The sequence below is a fragment of the Ixodes scapularis genome, unplaced genomic scaffold (assembly GCF_016920785.2).
Source record: "Ixodes scapularis isolate PalLabHiFi unplaced genomic scaffold, ASM1692078v2 PGA_scaffold7__128_contigs__length_106722199, whole genome shotgun sequence".
NCBI lineage: Eukaryota > Metazoa > Arthropoda > Arachnida > Ixodida > Ixodidae > Ixodes > Ixodes scapularis.
Genome location: NW_024609882.1, coordinates 27368739 through 27381866, shown reverse-complemented (window position 1 = coordinate 27381866; position 13128 = coordinate 27368739). Strand labels below are relative to the sequence as shown.

The following is a 13128-nucleotide window of genomic DNA, read 5'->3' as shown; positions in this document are numbered from 1 at the left end:
GATAAAGAAATGTCGAAGTGCTTCTGTTTAGTTGGCTGCATTCATTCTCTGCGGTTTTAGAAAGTGGTTTTAGTTTGAGCGCGTTCTCAAGCTTGTGGAGCGCGCGCCATGCTGTATTCCTTATGGTATCGTGCCTGCTGATTGTGTTATGTAGCACAAATACGTAAGATTCGATCGGATGTGGTTACCCCACGAAAGCGAGCGAAACGCCAATTCTACAGGGTGTCACAAAAGAAAATTTACACGGTCTTTTTTACCGCAAAAATAAACTAGGCATCGCCGAACGCTCATTCTCCGCCCAAATGTAGCGCTAGAGGTCACAACCAGATGCCAAAGTTTCAGCTCGATCCGATAACTTAATCAAAAGTTATAAGTGATTTTCTGAAAATTTCAATGGAAAAATGGCGGCCGACGGAGTTCTCAAACACATGGGGCTCTATATCACCAGAAACCGAAAACGAGCAAAATTGGGCTCCATTTTCCCATTGAAATTTTCAGAAAATCACTTATAACTTTTGATTAAGTTATCGGATCGGGCTGAAACTTTGGCATCTGGTTGTGACCTCTAGCTCTACCTTTGGGCGGAGAATGAGCGTTCGGCGATGCCTAGTTTATTTTTGCGGTAGAAAAGACCGTGTAAATTTTCTTTTGTGACACCCTGTACTAATGTTTTTCTTTTTTTGTGTGTGTGTGTTGGTGTTGCAGATCCTGGCAGGGGCCGCTTGATAATAATATAGACTTTTATTCGACCGTACACTAGACTTACGCGTTGCTAGCGGGAGCTCGTATCGTAAATTGGAAGCACAGATCGAACACGTGCCCTCTGGGTCCGTAATCCGCAGCATACGATCTACTAAAACTTTCTAGTGTTGCGCTGGTCCGCTACGAATAGATCGCTTATTTTATGTGAACCGTTTCAGCCACAAAACGCAGCCTAGTTGTTATTTTATTATGAGCGGTGTTACGTTTCATTCGTCTGTCCAGCGATTCGGTATTTCACACTGCCAGTGTTACTAATAATTCAAATCTCTCGGAAACAGGCAGAAAGCTCTCTGTGCCCCAGTACACGGTACAATTGGGCCACGACCAGTGTACCTTCGGAATTCGGTATTAGCGTGAATTCTGTCGCTTAGAAAATTCTACTTCGGTCATCCTTGAATGTGATGCGTATCTACGACGCAATAAAGCTACGTTTGACTTGAACTGCAGCATTTTGTTTCAGAGATTGCAGTACACTTGGCAACCATGCAGTAGACGACGCGAGGCTGGTTTCTCCAGTTGTGCCCAATTTGTGGGCTAGAACTTTAAGTCGAAGAGGACTAACAGGAAGGGTTCAAAATTGAGTGTCTCGGGACCAAATCTAGAAGATTAGCCTTTAGTCCCAAAGATCCAAATAGAAAGGATTAACTCTTAGTCCCAGGGGTCTAAATGCAAGGGACCAACATTTACTCCCAGGGCCGGGTCTTAATGTAAGGGCGCAAAGGTTAGCCTTGTGGGTCCAACTTTGAGGGACTACCGGGAAGGGAGCAAAAGTTGCTCTCGTCCCCGTTAGTCCCACAGGGGACTAATTCTATTAGCAGAGCATTTGGTCCCAGGAGGAACTACATACCGCTCTCCTTTTTCTTAGAATGTGTGACAAAGCATCGTAGGAGTGGCATTAATTGTAAATAAAACGCATGAAGTTCTCTCAAAGTCGCGACCGGTGCCGCCAAATCCTTACGACCAAATGTTCCAAAAATTAAAAAGTAAATAAAAACGAAACAAAAGACGGTTTAACATTTCGACAAAAACCCCGAGACTGGGACAAAAAGGGACGGACAAACACAAAGTCTCAAACACAGCTGAATTTTATTTAAAATTTAAAATAAAATTCAGCGGTGTTTGAGACTTTGTGTTTGTCCGTCCCTTTTTGTCCCAGTCTCGGGGTTTTTGTCGAAATGTTTATCCACCACCAGCTCGTTTGCGCCCTTACCTTTTGTTCACTAAGACGGTTTAAGCTTTTACAAAATTGCTTAAAGCCATTAATATATATATTATTTTAATTTATACGCGCCGAAAAACTGAGGGAGAGGAGGTGACGAGAGCGCACAGGGGCGACAGAACGCCGAGCTCTGGTTGGAACGATTAGTGGCCTAAACCTATACACCAACTCAACTCTCATACGTCACGCCGCGGTGGTGGCGCGCCGGACGCACTTCCTGTCTGGGGCGGTGGGCAGAAGTCGCCGTGCGAGACATGCATTCCTGTGTTCCTTTGGAAGAAACGAGACAAAAAACCTGCCTTCTCGTCAAAATGCTGCGATGGGGGCTTTACCAAGAGAATCTGGAAAGGTTTGAAGATCAGTTTTCATGTGTTTCTGCCCCCTCCGTTCGTCCGAGAACGTGGATAGCAGCCGTGAAAAGGGCAAACCAGACGCTGTCGAACTACGATTGCGAGTGCGGGCCACAATTTGTGGTCACCATATGTATTTGCTTTGTTCCAACATGAACGAGAGAAAACCCCCAAGTTGTCCGGACCACCCACGGATTCAGTGCGTCTTCAAATTCACACGGCCGCCTGATCGTTCGAACTTTCGTCTGCTCTTTCAAAGTTGTCTGCTTTTTGTCGTCTACTCGTTCAAACAAAAGCGGCCCGTAGACCAAACTTTGACCCGGTGATTGCAATAAGAAGTAATAGCGGGCCTCAAAAGACTTAAGTAGGCTCGGTGTAAACAGTAGATACAAGATGTTAATTATTGGTACCGGTGGCCATCACCTACTTGTTACGCTTGGTCTGTTCCCGCTTCCGATTTTCAGTATCGACGTCGATCATCGCCGCTACCTTTTTGCACTTTTGCAGCACGAGCGACGTCGCGACCGAAAATAGCTACAAGAATCTCATCATGGTTTTGGCGTCCATTCTGCAGCGTTCATGCGAATGAATCGCCGCACGTCAAATTATTTACGGAAAGTTTAGTGGCGTAACGAGCCTTTATAATTTCGCTCGGGCGATTGAAGTGGGAAGACATTGCGATGAGGACGTAGAATCGACGACTCCAACGCGAAAAAGAGTATGCAGACTCACACAGACGCCGACAACGTGACACTCGAATCGTTTGTTTACACGGGACGCGGTGCTTCTTGCCCGTACTCCATTGCGCGTGCGTTCGAACTGTCGTCTGCTCTTTCAAATTTGGCTGCTTTTTGTCGTCAGTTCGTTCAAACGACAGCGGCCCGTAAACCAAACGTTAACCCGGTAATTGCGATAAGAACTAAGTGCAGGCCTCAAAGCACTTTTGAAGGTTGGTTGGGGTAAGTCGGCTAAGTGTAAACAGATACAATGAGTTGTTGATCATTGTTACCAGTGGCCATCACCGACTTGTAATTCCCGATTCTACTTGCGGTTTTTTTAGTATCGATGACCACCATCTCAGCTACGGTCCACGCTTTTGCAGTCCGAGCGACGTCGCGACTGTAAATATCGAGCAGAATCTCATCGTGGGAGTCAGGCTTTAGCGCCCATTCTGCGGCGTCCACGTGAAATGAATCGCCGCACGTCACATTATTCACGCAAAGTTTTGCCTCGTTAGTTTTGCTGAAGCCGCTCAAGTAGTCGGACATTGTTAGGAGGACGTAGAATCAACAATTCCAACGCGAAAAAGAGCACGGGGACTCCCACCGACGCCGACAACAACGCAATTCAATGGTTTGTTTATGGGCGACGGCGGGCTTCTTGCCCACCATCCACCGCGCATGCGCGGCGCCGGTGGCGTCCGCTAGGGGCGCTCCGGTTTGTTTGTAAACATGAGTTACGAAGAGCGAGTTGGGGCGGGTCAATATTAAAGGCCGCTGTACAAACGGGACGTTCTGCAGGGAAGAACCTTCTCTCCCGAAGCTGGAGACGGGGGGGGGGGGGGGGGGGGGGGAAGGGCCAGCGTTGGGTGGAAAGGGCGTCTAGAGAATGGGATTAGCCTCGGGGCGAGCCATCCTCTCGAGAGGGAGTGGTGACGGAATAAAGGTGCCGTGGGAATTCCGGCTACCAGGTGGAAGATAAGCTTGTCAAACGGCGACCTCGGATGCGAGGACGGGCACGTCAGAGAATTTGAAAATAGCTGCTTGATTAGCCGGAGGACCCAGTGCGGTCTACTGGCTCTAGAAGGTGACTCGGATGAAGAAAAGCCGTTTTTTCTCCAAAACTCTAAAAGCATTCTGGAACGTGAACTCTTGCCACAAATAAAAATAACACATACATGAAAAACTACGAAGGCATCTAAGCTTTCTCCTATGATGTGAGAATGCGTGAGCATTACAGGCAGAGTTATGTTGGCGAAACTTGCAATAAAGAAAGAAAAAAAAGTTATGTTGGCGCGACTAGGCGCAACGAATAGCGCGCTAGTTTCGCGATCAAGAGGGCCTAGCTTTGAAACCGGGCAGGGGATGGTTTTTTTCTCGTGTTCTTTTTTTATTTCGTTTATTTTTTTTTGTTCGGTCACGTGACAATAAAATTCTCATGAACATTATTTTTTTTGGCCACGTCACCAGAGATTTTTTTTTCTTATTTCTCCTTTTCTTCTGTCTTTTTTTTTTTTTCCTTTTTTTTTCGGTTTACGCTTTCTTTAGCAAAACTCTTTGCACCTATTTCGCGTTACTTTGGCGTTAGCCAAATCATTTTATTTATGGCAGGGAATTCTGCCGTGCGTATCTTATGTTACTATTACCAATCCTGGCTTGCAATACGCATAGAGAATTTCATCCGGCAACCAGTTTGGGAATGACGAGGCCAAATTTGTGTTACAATTTTTTTTAGGTACAAGCATAATTTCGGCCTCGTTATCCGTCGGTCTCTATGATCTCTTGGGAAGGCAGACGACTGGCGTTTTTAGAGTGCACGTGAGTCGACCAGAGTGAACATTGCTGAAGCGCCTCCAGTGTGATTTTGGCCGTAAATAACTGGAGGCCCCGGGCAAACCCACCCAATGTAGAAAAGTATCTACCTTTCTGGTTTCATAGAGAGCTATGAAAGGGACGAATCCCAGCCGAGTCAAACTACCGGCTTGCAAACGTAATCGTGTTGACAATAGCTCCAAGGAGTTTGTATGACTCTCTCTAACGGTGTGCAGAGGGTAAAGGCACGGAGGTAATACATGATTTCGCCTAGTCACCTCGCAAGCGGTTGGGTATTGGCTGCAGAGATCCATTTTGCTTTTGTTTTATCACAGGGATTATAGCTTGATTTCTGTGTTCCTAATTTCACAGACAGAACGAAATCGCTTTTCTCGTGTGGCGTCACGGCGGTGAGACAGAAATCAATCAGTGTACTGGAATTCGACGCTTGTGCTCGTTCTATAGCGCTTCTAAAAACCGTGCGATCACGGCTGTGCAACGTCAACAATGCATAAACTGCAGTTACTTGTACTCGTATTGCATCGTGAGGGAACGACTATGACTGGGTAAACAGGAATAGGGAGAATGGGTGCGTGTGATTTGTTGAAGTTCGAATCAACAAATCAAGCTTCAACGAATGTGATAGTATTGCATTCACTCAACCAGCTATATGAGTTTTCAGATGGTATATACCTTCCAAGTATGCGATTCGTGTTCTGCCAGTGGTACCTCAGCTAAATTAAAAAGCAAAATCCACGTTGAAAAAAAAAAAAAAAGTTTACGCTGATTCGAGCCGCGCCGAATCATGTTTCACGTAAGCGTAATCTTGGGGTCGATGCACGACGAGAGGTCTTCAATCATAAAAATAGTTTGATTACGATTATTGGCAACGCTAAAAATTTGAAAGCCAAGCAGTGAAGACAACGGTGTTCTTATAAATATTATATACATTTTATTTTACACTGTTTGAATACGCTGCCGTCGTTATGTTCTTCAGTTATTGGCTAGCTTGTGGCGGACAGGGAAGTCTTGCAGGACCATATAATAGGACCTACACTAAACCTGCCGCGCTTCGAAAAATGTTAGTCCAATGCATACAAGCCGTTCAAGGCGGACGGAGCGTTGCGCATCCGGCAAAGCGCATTCAACCCCTGCCCGCGGCGTTTTTTTTTTTCGAGCAGCGAAAAAATTTTTAGTCAAGCAGCAGGGCCCCTCTTCGGCGGGTTAGGCCGCATTAACGGAGGCGTCTCCTAATCCATTCTCCGTGTTGTCCCCTCGGGGGAGGGCGGTAAACAGGTGGGAGAGGGCGGTGAAGGAAGGAAAGGAGGGCAGGAGAGGAGGAAACGCAGAAAAAGTGGAAAGCGCGAACTGTACGGCGGCCTTTAAATAAAAAAAAAACAACATATAAGCTTTGAAAGACGTGGTTGTGCTGTCTCTGTCTTACATGTTTATTCTTTCTTTGATCTTGACCTAAACCTATAGCTGCTTTTGACTCCTCTGCACTCGTCGAACGCATTAGAACTCGAAACGCCGGCGTCCGACGTTTGGCTATCGCCTTCGAATTTGTTCGACGATAACGGTGGAGATAGAGGCAGTATTTGCTTCCATTGCACTCGTCGAAGACGTTAGAATGCGCGACACCGGCGTCAGGCGTTTGACTCTCGCAATCGAACGCGTCCGACAAGTGCATGCACTGGAGACAAAGACGGATGGAAAGTCGTCTGCTTCCTGCGCAAGAGTTGCGGTGACGTCAGAACGACGATTGGCTTTGATTGGAAGGATATATGGGTAGACCTCCATTGAGGTCTACCCACTATCCTTCCAGTCCAGGTCTACAGACTATCAAATAGTGTGTAGACCTGGAGGTATGCCTCCAGGTCTACACACTATTTTTTTTTTTCCAATCAGCCAATGCGAGTTTGGCGTTCTGACATCATCGCAACACCTGTGCAAGAAGCAGACGAACTTGCGCTTTAATAGCTTTAGGACTTCTCAATAATCATTCCAACCAGAGTTCGGCGTTCTGGTGTCTCCCGTATTCTCCACTCTCTCAGTTTCTCGGCGCATTTGAAGAGACATTTACCCGTTCTGCACGTCTGCTAACCACGGCAGGTTGAGTTGGGGTTCGACAACCAGTAAAACAATAAGGTTCCATCCCCTACGCGCTGTTTTCATTCAGAAAATTTCTGTCCGCGAGCCATGATCACAAGCAGTTCCACCATGCCTGCTGAGCAGAAGAATTGAGGGACACTCGCTAGAGCAGTTCCCGAATCCTCCGCGAGAGGAAGAGCAACGAGCTGAAGGCGCGACATGCACCGATTGAGGGACAATACTTACCAAGGCGATTTTATCCGGAGATTCCTGAAGGCACTCTTTGACAGCCGTGTAAACGGAGCAGTAGGGAATGTCGCATTTCGGGTAAGGCGAATACAGGATTCCGTTTTCGATCAGGGCCTTCATTCTGGTTTCTTCCAAGTTGAAGCAAGACGGCGAGTTTCTGTACCGTATGCCGGTCTCTCGTAACCGGACAAATGTCTGTCTTTAGCATTCCGTATCTGTCGGCATACCGCGACAGACCTGTTATCGGTGCGACGCTTCCTGGAAAAACCTCCAGGTCTTTGATCTCGATAAGCTCGGACCATCGATGCGAAAAACTTAGTGCTCAGGTCAGCTAACGATAGCCAAGAAACTGCTGCAGCTATCGTCACCAAAGAAAGACGCGATTTACTATAAGCTGCTTCACGGTCGACACAAGAAGTGGTGCTTCGTCCAGTGGCGTACCTATAGGGACGATGGCGCCCATGGCAAGCAGCGCGCCCCTGATGGTGATAAAGATGATTTTTTGTAAAATCAGGCGTGTTTATGAAAGTGGACTGTGTGTGTCTCAGTACATCCATTCATTTGTACTGAAGCCAGCTGGAAAGATACAGAACAAAATAAGCTTCTGTTTAACCAACTCCGAATCTTCGCCTGGCAACCATAATTTGTGGCAATGAAAAAAAAAAACTATGTAAAAAGTGCATTGCTACTAGACAACTTTAAACCACACAGAAAGTGAAAATAAAGTGGGCATGTTAACAGTTTGATAAATCGCGAAACCCTTGAGCTGTAGTTATTGACGCAATGTCAGCAGAAAAGTGCTGTTTATAGTTCCGTCAGTTGGTTTATTACAGTTTACTAATCATAAAATAAATATAAAACGTAAATTAATACATCATGGCACTGCATGAAAACCACAATATAACTTTTCTTGCTCTCGCTGGAGCGATTGGCTTAGAATGTCATCAAAGTCAATTTGCTTAGTTTCTTCCCTTTCTACGCTCAACCGACCGAGATCACAGTCTGCACTTGGCTCCTGGCCCATGGAAGCTTGCTGGAGTTTTCGGCACGGAAAGAGCGCTCTGCATTAGCAGCTCGGGCACAAAGCTAGAACTGCCCAAGTAACTGATTGTTTTTAGAGACACTTTGAGCTTGGTTAATCTCCGAGTAAATTGGGCAAGGGGAACGACAGTGTACTTGCTCTTTTTTGTTAAATTAAAAATGCGACCAGGTTGGCGGCGTGGTGTCATTTTAATTATTGTTATCACATCAGGTCAGGGCCCAAAGTAGTCATATGAACAAATCAACTCTAAAAGTATCACTGGCAAAACTGATTTTACAAAAAGCGTAGAGCACGAGGTCTCTCACTTTGAAATCGTTTGACCTCCTCCTCCTCCTCCTCCCCCCCCCCCCGTCAGTCTAAAGTTCGCCCTGGGCCTTCCCAGTGTGGGCTATCTGGCCCTCACGCTCAACTGAGTTTGAGACCACTGCCCTAAAGGGTTAACTCCCAAGCCCTCCTATCTTGAGTCCTACTCAAGTGAAGAGAATCCTCTAGGGTCCCCTCCACTTGAGAGAGCTGTCCCGCTAAATTGGGGCACATTTGCCTTTTTCTTCCAGCACAAAAATAAAAATAAAAACATATCTGTCCAAAATCGAGTTTTGAAGAGGCTAGCGGGACATCACATCCGCGCAGCGTATTCTATGGGCTAACCAAGCAGTTTTGTTTTCACTTTTTATCGTAATTGAAAACGAAACTGAAATCTAAAACGTGCTGTATACATCGAAATATGTGGATAACAGTATGCTGAACTGCGCTTTACCAAGGGTCACAAAAACGCTTGTTCCGACGAACGCGGATAAAAAGTAAATCGAGCGCCAACAACGAGACGACTTCAATCCCAGTGTTTTGATTTTATTACAACACTCCAGACAGAAACCTCCAAAGAGTCATAAAACATGCTTCTTGACATTAGACAAGCAAGGTGTTTTACCATTATTATTTGTCAAAAAGGTCCAAACCGGCACGTCCCGTCAGGATCCAGCTAGCCGCTTGTCATGTTCTTGTAGACAAGTTTCAGCTGCTGCTTCAGAACTTTCCCGTTTACATTTCTCGGGAGCCTGTCGACGATGAAGACCCTCCTAGATACGCTAGTAGTACGGTGTCTTTCCTAAAAAAAAAATTAAGAGAAACGTTTTAATATGGAGAGAAGATCGAGGAATCGCGCTTTCTAGCGGCCACCTCAGGAACTAACGCTGTGTGGCAAACAAACCCTCCAACCGCAGTCATTAGTGCATTCGCTGCCATGGAAGACTACGACGCAAGGCTCGTGAAACATATGTGACACTATTCTTCTCTTCTGCACACATCTATCTAGAAGTAATCTAGTCCTCTCCTGCGATTAATGTCATCGAAGTCCTTTTGGAAGGCAAAAAGAGCACGTGTGGCCACGCGCGGACGTGCCAGGCCAGCCGCATCGTGTCGGCCACTCGCGCTGAATTGTGCTAGGTCGGCCCGGCATTCGTGTTTTTCTGAATGATTCACAAAACACGTACTTCACTTTTCAGTTACCCTGTCTCTTGAGACAATCATGGATGACATCGGCGAAAGCTAGAGGTGTCTCGTAGAAGGAGAGGTGGTGCTCAACCGCGACCATGTAATCGAGTGAAGCGTTGCACCAGAGCCGACGGCGGAGTCGGACAGCGTCCGCATCGTGGCCCACGTGCTGCAGTCCTCCGCGCTGCATATACCCGCTCCAAAAGCATGCTTCGAGGCTCCAGCATTGCGACACACAGTAAGTGGGCACCATATCGCTACAAACACATATACAGCAAGCGCGGAAACGATGCGGCGTACGCTAGGCCAGTGCTGGCGTCGGAGTTGTTTTCCACACAGTGATTTTTGTGGTAATGATGATGATAATGTAACTGCGCCCCTTTAGTTCAATATTCTCGCCAGAGCTTAAAAGTACACTGAACCCAGGGGATTTTTGTTTTACCTAGTTACAACAGGCATATCGAAAATCAATGTTCGTCGAAAAAATTGTTTTGCCCAATATTTATGCTGCAATACGAATTTTTTCGATTTGCGGGCGAAACCAAAATTGTACCCCTGGGGGATGATGATGATAACGTTTGTACCCAACTTGCGTGCGCTCTGGGGTCCTGCGAACTCAGAGCGCACACAAGTTGGGAAGTTGGTTCATACTTACATAAGTGCAAACCGCGCGCAAAAAACAGGGGCAAAGCAGAAGTGCACGCATGACAAGCGCTAACTTTCAACTGAATTTTAATAAAAAAAAAAAAAATCAGTCAGCAACACCGAACACATCGCGGAGTGGTTAATCAACACGTGTCTAAAAGTGCAATATTTTTGCTGTGTAAATTCAGCGACGTCTGGCTGACGTTTCGCACCTTCTAGTTTAATCATGTAGGCTTCTCAAATGTCCCTGGTCATTCGGGCTCTGCCTTTGCCAATAATCTCTGCCTTCTTGAAGATGGATCGACACCTACAGCTAGCATAATGAATGGGTAAGTGCACGCCCACCACTCCCACTTCCAACTGTGACGACAGTTGACCAATATAGGCTTTTTACACGAAACGTGTAATCACGTGCATCTTATTTGCACGTGTAACGTGTATCTCGCCCAATCTGTGGGCAAGACAACTCAACAGTCGAGAACAGCGCGCTACGAGTTTAATGTTGTCAGACTGGTTCCTGGAAATCCTATAGGAGTCAGTGAGCAAAATAAACAGCTAGGTACACGACTATGCCGGCCGGCGAACAGAACTCGTGTCCAGTACACAGTCCAGGAACAAGTTTGTTACAAAATGGATATTTTCAAAAACCTGCATTAGGAATATTTTGGTACAGCAAAAGCACCATTCTCGTCACAAGTAGTGCATCCCTGCGTCCGTGCAACAGTTACTGAAATCGTAGCAACTAAAACAGCAAGGATATATTTTTTTACAAAGAAACCTGCATCGCCGTCTGGCATTATTGCCAGACGGAGTCTTTAAAAAAAAGTAACCACGCGTAGCTAAAACATAGCAACACTACTATCTATAAAAACAACTAGTATAAAAAGGTGTTACCACTAAAACAGCAGGAATACAGCGGCTACAACAACTATGAACAATAGGGCCCAGGCTGAACACACTGCATTTTTCGGCCCTTGCAGGCCTGGATCTTCTCAAGATATATGATGATAAAGTATATTATTATCATTATTATTACAAAACTTTTTTTTTTATCAAGCTCGCATGGAGGATTAAAACGACTATTCTTGAAAACATGTAAAAAAATTGTATCGAACACCATTTTTTTTTTTAATTCATCAAGAATACATACTTTGGCAACCCATTTCACTGTGTAATAGTTCTCGGGAAAGCAATGCAAAAATATAAGTGTAGAATGGGCGGGGTCAGAATTTGTTCCGATGCTTTCCAATCTAAAAAAAAGCAACAATATTCTGCCCCCCCCCCCCCCCCAAAAAAAAAAGCTTTTTTTTTTTTTTTATATAGTAATAGTAATATTTATTCACAGGAAATATATACAAAAACAGTGATCTGGCCCACAAAAGCAGGGGTGTGCTTGTGTGTGGGGCCAGGCAAACGACGGAACGCATCGACATGAGGAAATCGGAATCAAATTGCACAACAGAAAAAAGGCACTTAGAAGTTATGCAGTTAGACATATTACAATTAATTCATTAAAGAATGACACCAGGTTTTAAGTTTGAATTTTATTTTTTTTAACGATGTCATAGCTATTAAAAATTGAGGAAGTCTATTAAATAATGTTGGAATATAATGATTTCTTGTTCTTTTTCCGTAGTGGGTGTATACTTTCGGGACAACATATCTTTCTGTATGTCTTAAGACTCTGGTTTTGGCCACTTTATTCTTAAAAGTCTTATTAAAAAAGTTTTGCGTGATTGTAGCAAAGATATGAAATTTTTCAAAAAATAAAATACCCAGCTTTGCCACCTTTTCCTCCATTTCTAATGTTTCGTACCCAGTTCCATAGGTGATATGGTTCACAATCTGTTTTAATACCCGATCTATCGCAGTCATTTTAGAACGAGAACAATGACCATATACAGTGATACCGTAACGCAACGTCGATTCTACTAGTGATCTGAAAACTAACAATCTTATTCTTAAAGAGCTGACAAATTTTAATTTATACATGTTGGCAGATATTACACGCAAACGTTTTATTATGTAATCTATTTGTTCATTCCACAACATGTGCTCGTCGAAATAGATGCCTAGGTATGTCACTCTATATATATAGAGTGACATAAATGCTCAGAGTAGAAAATAGGACATTTCCGGGAGGGGGCAACAAAAGGGTAATTTTGTTAGTAGTCAGCTGAACGTACAAACGCACATTTTCCTAAAGTAACTCCTTTAACCAGACACGTGCCTTTGCCATTTTCAAGCAACGTCACCAGTTTATACTAAAATCAGTAATGCAGAAACTTTCTCCCCACACATGACTGTAATTTTCTTTCTGCCCTTCCTGCCTGCACCGTTAATTTGGCCAGCAGTATGCAAAAACAAAAACACTGTAAAACGAGATCGTCTTGACCTAAAGAGGACGCCTGGTCGCCCTCCTCATAAAGCAAAGTTAAACCTGTCATACCTTAACCTCACCTGTGACAAAGTCCTTGAGTTTCTCGGTCACGTCCTCTGGGCAGCCGGAAGAGTTCCGCAGCACAAGAAATGCCACAGGCATGCTTGACAAAAGGCGTCTGCTAGAAACGAACCCTGTTTTGCTGTGAGGGCGCATCTTCTGTGTCACCCATAGTGTGAAGAGATTGGACAACAGGCTCGTAATTTTTCTTCACTCATCTCCTTTACAGCGTCCTCTTCGCTAAATTGAAAAATTGAAGGGCTTTGTGGAAGGAGCTGATTTTATTCTTGCCCGTAACCTTTTTTAAA

General features: G+C 45.0%; 1 protein-coding gene across 1 annotated transcript in view; it reads right to left on the bottom strand.

Moving 5' to 3' along the window:
- Positions 1–7470, bottom strand: part of LOC8041808 (4-coumarate--CoA ligase 1) — a 37714-nt gene extending 30244 nt beyond the window's left edge. Inside the window, exon 1 of the mRNA XM_029973657.3 lies at positions 7200–7470. Coding sequence (XP_029829517.2) covers positions 7200–7322 — 123 coding nt within the window. The 5' untranslated portion in view covers positions 7323–7470. The remainder of the gene's footprint in view (positions 1–7199) is intronic.
- Between the last annotated feature and the right edge of the window lie 5658 nt (positions 7471–13128).